This window comes from Saccopteryx leptura, chromosome 7, assembly GCF_036850995.1.
Source record: "Saccopteryx leptura isolate mSacLep1 chromosome 7, mSacLep1_pri_phased_curated, whole genome shotgun sequence".
Classification (NCBI taxonomy): Eukaryota; Metazoa; Chordata; class Mammalia; order Chiroptera; family Emballonuridae; genus Saccopteryx; species Saccopteryx leptura.
In genome coordinates, this window is record NC_089509.1 from 68,939,029 (window position 1) to 68,947,286 (window position 8,258).

Consider the following 8,258-nt stretch of genomic DNA (forward strand, 5'->3'; position numbering starts at 1 on the left):
ACATTGAATTTACTGAGATGTTGCATTTTATAAAATCGTATGTAAACTCAGTATTAAACATGATTCCTAGAAAATCTGTTTCTCATGGGATAGGATTCCTGCAGCTATTACCATAGAAAAGCAAATATATTTTCATTTGAAATATGCAAGTATGCTAAGCAACTGCCTGTAAATATTCATATATACATTTTTATCCAAATTTTAAATCTGATTTTTAAATTATGACATAATTAAAATAAAACATATAAACATAGCGTGCTGAAACACTAAACAGAATTAGTAGCATACACAGAAAAAAATGTACATGTTTAAATAGAAGGTGAGTAGAAACTCAACTAAAGTTTTACTCGGCTACTTATGTTATGCTTAGCATAAAATGGGTCTCTTGAACCACCTTGCTAATGTCTATTTTATCTCATGAGCTATTCTGTACTCTTAGAAAAAATGAATTGTCTCATTGAAATGCAAAACTCTTTAGTAAGTTTGTATGCTAATAGCATTTTACCATATATGCATTGTTTCTTAAAGAAATATTAAGACATAAAGAATAAATACAATGGAGCATAATTATTTATCATATTAATCCTCATGTTATTTTTTTCAAAATCAAATCACAAAGAAATAAGTACCAGTAATAATCTCTCTACCCAGTAAAAATTTTATTTCTGCAAGTCCCCTGGCAAGCAGCTTTCCTGTTACCTTTCTGCAAATCTAAACAACACAAACAGAAGTATACAAGAAGCCATGCAGTATAACAAGGAAGTGAATTCTCTTTCTCATAGAGTTGCCTTACTTTATATAAAAAATATAGGGTCAAAAAATATATATATTTATCTTTCAAGAAAATTGTTAGCTGAACTAACATGTTTTAATTTTTAAGAGAGATCTTTCTAAAGGAAACGCTAGTCCACAAAATCAGTACCAATAATTTCTCATGTTAATAGTCAAATGTTGGGTGGAGAACAAAAACACAGAATCGAGCAGAGAGCTTACTCACATTCCTTTCAGGCGTTGCCACATTTTTTCAGTGTGTTCTCCTATAAGATATTTAAAAGTGGTGTTTTCCAAATCTTCAGTTTCTGTAGCAGTAGATCCCATGATGGTCCTCCTAGTGCAATAATACAGTTACAGTCAGTTTCAACAGCTAGAATAAGCATTCCTCAGTCCACTACAAATCTCAGTTAGACAGTAGCATCTCTTATCTATCAAAACATTGCAGATTTACAAAGCTGAAGGCAGCCTTTGCCAGAATTGCTATTGACTTTGACAGGCATATCCACTGCTCACTACTACATCACACCCCCTCCCCTCGGCCCGCCCCAAGCAGACGGCAGTATAAACAGATCTTCTGACCTCACAGAAACAATCGGCACATGTGAGCCTGCTACTATACTACTGACCGACTGGGCGCTCCAGCTCTCCCCAAAAGCAGCTCATCTATTACTGTTCCGTGCACAGAAGCACATCAGAATTCCTACAGTTTACAAGATCTGTTATGCACAAGAGAAACGTGAATGACTTTAGCGCAGCAGAAGCTGAATTCCTCTCTACCAATGGAAGGAGAGCAGATGTAACAAGAAAACAGATGGCAGGAATTAGTATCAGCAGCACCACCCTGAGAAAAAAGTGCCTGCTTTAAATGCCAAGGTTTTTGTCTCTTAATTGATCTGGAACCAACAGTTAAAAATATATCATGCTCTCACAAGAAAAAAAATGGCAACAAATATTGACGACAGCAATAAGGAAATAATATCTAGAGCCATACAGAAGACAGACCACAGTGCTCCACAGGTTGTTACTGATGCTGTGATCATGCTTATTCACCTTCTCCTAGCAACTCCACACAGTAGGTAACTGCCAATTTAACCAGCGGAAAGCACAACAGTTGTACACAGACTGCTCTGTGAATCCTTTTAGGATTAAAAAAATAAAATGAAACTAATGCATACACTTTTAAGTGCATGTTAACGAAAAGGGTGTGTGTGTGTGTGTGTGTGTGTGTGTGTGTGTGTGTGTGTGTGTGTAGAGGGGAGGCAGGGAAGAGAAGAGAAATTGATGCTGGGCTGCTTTTGCATTTTAGAAGAAAAATGAAAGTGGACGTAAACGGAATTATAAGTGAGTTTTCTGCCTAGCTCCAAACACATGGTGAGCTTTCTTAGAAACAAGCAAGATGTTAACTATAAGCTCCATAACAGCTATTGCTATCTACAAACTACTAAGAAAAAAAATATATTTCAAAGCAATATTTCTTCTTGTTTGTTTGGAAACCCAGATGTAGTTTTATTTCTCCCTGCAAGAAAAACTTGTCTGTTACCTTGAGATTTAAGGTAAAGCTACTCCTAAATGGTAGAGAGATAACAGTGTAACTTATTGAGTGCTTAATATGTCAGACACTGTTCCCAGTACCTAACAGTGTTACCTTTCTAATTTATATATAAAGCCCGTAAGGTGAGTAATAGTCCCATTTAAGACTTGAGAAAACTGAGAAACAGACATTCCCCAGATTTAAAGCAGGCCTTTACAGTAGGCACTTTGATTTAACGGACAAGTAGCATTCCAATACAAAGTTACTTTGTCTATAGTCAAAATAGTAATATGTATGTAAAAATAATCTTTGCAAAATTTTATACAAAGTGTCTTCTGACTTACAAATTAGAAGAGGTTAGCTTTACTGCACTACTCAGAGAGGGTTCCACACCATGTTTTCTGGGTTCTTGTTGCAACTTAAAGGGAAATTTTCACAATATTCAGAGCCCTTGATGTCCTGCAAATAAAGGAACAGGATGTTCTTAATTCTTTGAAACAGGAATCCACTTAAGCGGCACCAGCCTTGACTTCCAAATGGAACAGTCATCTCCAGAAGGAAAAGTGAAGACATTACCGCATAAATCGAAAGAGAACCTGTGTCACAACTTTGGCTGGCACCTCATGCCATTGAAAACCCCGCTGATGTCACTGATATCCTCCAGGAATACTGGCCAACAAGCTCTGCTGAAGTTTGCTGCTGCCACTGGAGCCCCTCCTAGTGCTGCTGCGTCATGCCTGGACCCTTAGACTCCGGCAGCGTTCTGGGAGCCTTGGCTTCTGGTGACTCTTGCCCCCATGGCTAACCACCACCAGTCTTTTGCAGAAGAAGCCTTTTAACCTGCCTCTTGTGGCTCTGTTTAACACAGACTCTCCTCTGCACTATGTGAACATTGCCACCCCCACACAACAATAAGGGAGCTCATTGGTGTGTGATATGGTGGAGGCTGGCCCCGGAAGCTCTGCAAATGTGTATAACCATCTCCCAGGAACACCCGTGGGAGGTCACTCCTATCATAGTTCTACAGAGATCCTGAAGAAACTGGTAAGAAAGAACAGGCCACTGCAAAGGCTGTGTGACCAGAAAGAATTTCAGGGTAAATGGACTATTCCAGCACTCAAATTAACTGCTATTCAACCAGAGCTCAAAGTCTGGCTTGCAAGAGCAGGTGCCCTCCATGCCCATTCAGTTTTCTGTGGAAGATTGGAGTGTCAGCTGCCCCTGAGGTCCGGTTTGCATCCCCAACTATGCTGGCCATGAAATGGGTAGGAAAAACCCTTGAGTGGCTTTAAACTGTTTTTCTACAGACTCTTAAACAGAAAATGGAAAGAAAGTTGACAGAAAAAAAATGTTTTGGGAACAAGAGGGGTGGGGGGAATTAAATCAAGCGATGCTTCAGTTTCTTTTCTCCAACAAGCTGTTTTTGGAACTTGATCTGAATTTAATGTCTTTAGCTGGCCTGCCTGTGGTGGCGCAGTGGATAAAGTGTCGACCTGGAACGCTGAGGGTGCTGATTCGAAACCCTGGGCTTGCCTGGTCAGGGCACATATGGAAGTTGATGCTTCCTGCTCCTCCCTCCTTCTCTCTCTCTCTCTCTCTCTCTCTCTCTCTCTCTCTCTCTCTCTGCTCTTTAAAATGAATAAATAAAATCTTTTTTAAAAATGTCTTTAGCTGCAGTATTACATAATCAGAACTCCAATCCTGAGTTTTTACCAGAGTTGTCAGAAAAATGAAAATACCACTTTTACCTTCACTGTGGTTTTTCTTTAAGGAGATAGTCAACAAATATCTGAATTCTGCTCTCAAAGATGAGTCACAGTGAAAATCCCCATAAAAACCAAGGACTCCATCATTGCTATTTTATGAGCCAAAATCCTTTAGGTTATAACTTCTTTCAGGCCAGAGATAATTTTTTAATATTGCCATGAAATTTCAAGCCCTCACTTGAGCTAGATTACCCATAAAATTGCAGTGTAAAAGAATAAGGACTATAAGCGGAGACCTGGGATGCTGAGGTCACCGGTTCAAGGCCCTGGGCTGCCCTGGTCAAGGCACATATGGGAGTTGATGCTTCCTGCTCCTCCACCCTTCTCTCTCTCTCACTTTTTCTCTCTCTCTCCTCTCTAAAATGAATAAAATCTTAAAAATAAAAAAGAATAAGGACCATTATCCTTAGGTTTGTATTAGTGAATCTTTTCATTAAAACTAATTTACCCTTTTCTTTCACTATTTCACTTCTGTCATATATTGATATTTAAGAAGTCAGAGTACAGTAATGCCTCGGTTTTCGTTGACTTCAGTTATCGTGGATTTTAGTTTTCATCCATTTTTTCCGCAAAATATTTGTCTTGGATTTCATTGGTGTGCCCACTGCTAATTTTGGAAAAACAGAGGGCGACCCACGCGTTCTCCTGCTCAGTGTGGCATTGTTTCTCATTGTGTGAGCATCATGCCGCTCATCTAGCCAAACAGTTCCATTGCTTTCCAGTGTTTTTGTGCTTTTTTTTTATTGATTGCGAGTGCTAATACTACAATTACATGTAAGTGATTACTGCAGACAGTGACTGCATTTACATTGATTCATATGGAAATAATTGCCTCCAGTTTTTGTTGGTTTGGATTTTGCCGATTGTTTTCGGATGGTTATTGATGAAACCCGAGGTATCACTGTATATTAACTACACAGTTTATCCACAAAAATGGTTAATTATTGCATTGATTGTTTTACAAAGTCAAGTGAAAAACTGAACAATAAACTGCATAAAATAGCTTATTATTTAAATCCCTAACCAAGATAATCTGTGTCGTTAGTCAGTCTTAAAATGTTATTTCTGTTAATGTAGCAAATTCAAACCACTTTTATTTTCTGATTTATAACTAATGTCTATAGGAGGTATTACTAAAATAAAAATAAAATAAATAACATTAAAAAGAACTGACTAGAACTCAGGGACTATCACACTTTTTTTTTCTAATTAATATGTGTTGAGACAAATCTGAGATGTTGAGAGTTTAACCATAAAATTAAACTAAGCCAAAAAATTCTTACATGAAAAAGGAAATAATACAATAATACAGGAGTATAAGAAATTAAAATATGCTTGCCAAAACAAAACAGTTCTGGGGAAAGTTGAGAAAATCATCCTGAATATAGGGTAAAAATTGCTCTAATATGTCTTTCACCTCTCATATGTTCCATCTCTCTTGCTTTAACTCTATATATTCACGTAAATTACTCTGTTACAATAAATAATTCCTGATATTATTACCTAATATTTTATAGGAATGTTGACAAATAATTATAGAATAATTTCTCAGTATCTATTTAAAAATAGATATAATAAAGCATAGATTCTGAATCCAAACTACCTGGGTTTAAATTTCTATTCTTTCATTTAAAGAGTTATGTGATCTTTTGAAAGTTACTATTATGTGTTAGTTTCCTCATGTATAAAGGATCATAATATCTTCCTTATAAGGTTGATGTAAACATTAAATGAGTTAATATACATACAGAACTTAGAACATTATCTGGCAGATAGTAACTAGTAAATTGTTAACATTTATTATTACTGATACTATTGTGTGACTTTTTTCCTTTAGATTATATAGTATAATTATTTCAATAAGTTTACTGATAATGAACTACATATTTCGAAAATAATGTCTATAGTATTATTGCCTTCATGCTTTGTTGGTGTTTTTGTTTTTTTTAAAAAAAAAAACTTTATATTCTTATTTATAACTAAAACTGTTCTAAATATTTGTGGCATTAACTTTATTGGTTTTCATATTAAGATTATACTAGGACCATGTAATAAATTAGAGGGCAAAATGATTTTAAATTTCCAAGTCTACACCCAGCAAACCATCACACAGTCACAAAATAAATCATGACATAATTAGAAGCACCAAATTCAGAAAGCATACCATTAAAATATTCTCCTAAAATAATTACATGAGTCAGTCTATATGAAAAAACAAAAAAGTAATTTGGTATTAAAATCAGACACATGACCCTAACCTAGCTGTGTAGATTAAAAGTAGAGAAAAACCCATTAAGAATATAAAAAAATCTAAACAGTATTATCAATAAACTTGAACTAACTAACATTATTAGTACATTTCACTCAACAACAGCAAAATATACATTATTTTAAAGTGCACACATTGAACATTTACCAAAAGAAATCACATTCTGGTCCATAAAAAAGTATCAATAAATTTAAAAGGATTTAAATTATACAAAGTATGTTCCTTGACCCTAATGGAGTTAAATTATAAATAAGTACCGGCACTCTGGAAAATTCTGATATACTTGGATATTAAATAATACACTTTTAAGTAACCTATGGATCAACAAATAAGAGAAATTAGAAAGCATTTTTAACTGAATGGAAATGAAAACACAAAATACAAAAATCTGTGAGATGCAGCTGAAGCAGTAGTACCTAAAGGAAAATTTATAGCATTATATAATTGTATTAGAAATGAAAAAAATCTCATATCAATTATCTTAGGATCCACATTGAGAAACTTGAAAAGGCCCTGGCTGGTTGGCTCAGTCGTAGAGCGTCGGCCCAGCGTGTGAATGTCCTGGATTCAATTTCCAGTCAGAGCACACAGAAGTGCCTATCTGCTTCTCCACGCTTCCCCTCTCACTTCTCTATCTATCTATCTATCTATCTATCTATCTATCTATCTATCATCTCTCTCTCTCTCTCTCTCTTCTTCCTCCTCCTCCTCCTCCTTCCCTCTTTCAGCCATGGCTCTATTGGAGCGAGTTGGCCCCGGGTGCTAAGGATGGTCCATGGCCTCTGCCTCAGATGCTAAAAAATGGCTCTGGTTGCAATGGAGCGAGGTCCCCAGATGGGCAGAGCATTGCCTCCTAGTAGACGTTCCTAGTGGATCCCAGTTGGGGCATATGTGGGAGTCTGTCTCTGCCTCCCTCCTTTTACTAAAAGTTTTTTAAAAAAATAGAAACTTGAAAAAGATGAGCAAATAAACATAAAATAAATAAAAATAAGAAAATAAATATCAGAGCAAAATCAATGAAATAGAAAACACAACAGAGACAATAAAATAAAAAAGCTGTCTCAGACAATAAAATAAGAAACTGTCTCTTTGGAAAAAAATTAATTAAATTGATATACTTTGTCATATTAGTAAATACAATAAGATATCAAGAACTGCGACATTTATGAGGTTTCACCATTTATATAAGTTATTACGTCAGCCTACTACAGCTTTCTGAAAGCTAATAAAAGTCACTTGTGGATTATGGACAAAAGAAATTGTAATATTTATTACTCACACCAAAATCAGCAGCCAGAGTAATGGCAATATTTGTGCAGTTTCCTTGACTTCCAATTCCCACAAGGTGATGTGAAGACAGCAAGATAATACCTGCATACACAGTGAATTGCATTATATGAGAACCCTTGAGCTTAAGGAACCTGGATTTTTGCAATGGGCTGTAAGCATGCCAGACCTTTTCTCCAGAGGGAAACATTATCTTTATTAAACTAACCTGTCATTTACCCCAGAGGGTATACTAAAATCCTCAAAAGAGGATTAAGAAAAGTATTTGCAATGCATATAACATTGCCAACACAGGTTTTATAACTAAATTATGTAAATAACTTCTAGAAACCCCAAAGAAAAACACAAGCAGTTAGTAAAAAAATTTTTTTAAATAACAGATAAAACTATGAAAAAGAACCTCACTGAAGTAGAAACATGAAGAACAGACTGACAGATGTCAGAGGGAATGGGATTGGAGAAATTGATGAAAAAGATGAAGGGATTAAGCAAAGAAAAAATTTATAGACACAGACAAAAGCGAGGGGATTGCAGAAGGGCAAGGTGGTGGGGGAGGAGGGGGGGCAGATGACGATCAAGACGGGGTGGGGAACACACAGTGCAGAATACAGGTGATGGATTATAGAATCGT

General features: G+C 36.0%; 1 protein-coding gene and 1 pseudogene across 4 annotated transcripts in view; one reads left to right on the top strand and one right to left on the bottom strand.

Moving 5' to 3' along the window:
* Positions 1-7,638, bottom strand: part of PDE1A (phosphodiesterase 1A) — a 401,691-nt gene extending 394,053 nt beyond the window's left edge. Inside the window, exons 1-2 of one of the 4 annotated variants that reach the window (XM_066345509.1) lie at positions 7,620-7,638; positions 998-1,108 (exon numbers count right to left, since the gene is read on the bottom strand). In XM_066345509.1, coding sequence (XP_066201606.1) covers positions 998-1,098 — 101 coding nt within the window. In that variant the 5' untranslated portion in view covers positions 1,099-1,108; positions 7,620-7,638. The other 3 variants (XM_066345505.1, XM_066345504.1, XM_066345506.1) reach the window with 3 other exon arrangements.
* Positions 1,714-3,530, top strand: LOC136379007 (small ribosomal subunit protein uS2-like; annotated as a pseudogene).
* Positions 7,639-8,258: the final 620 nt, after the last annotated feature.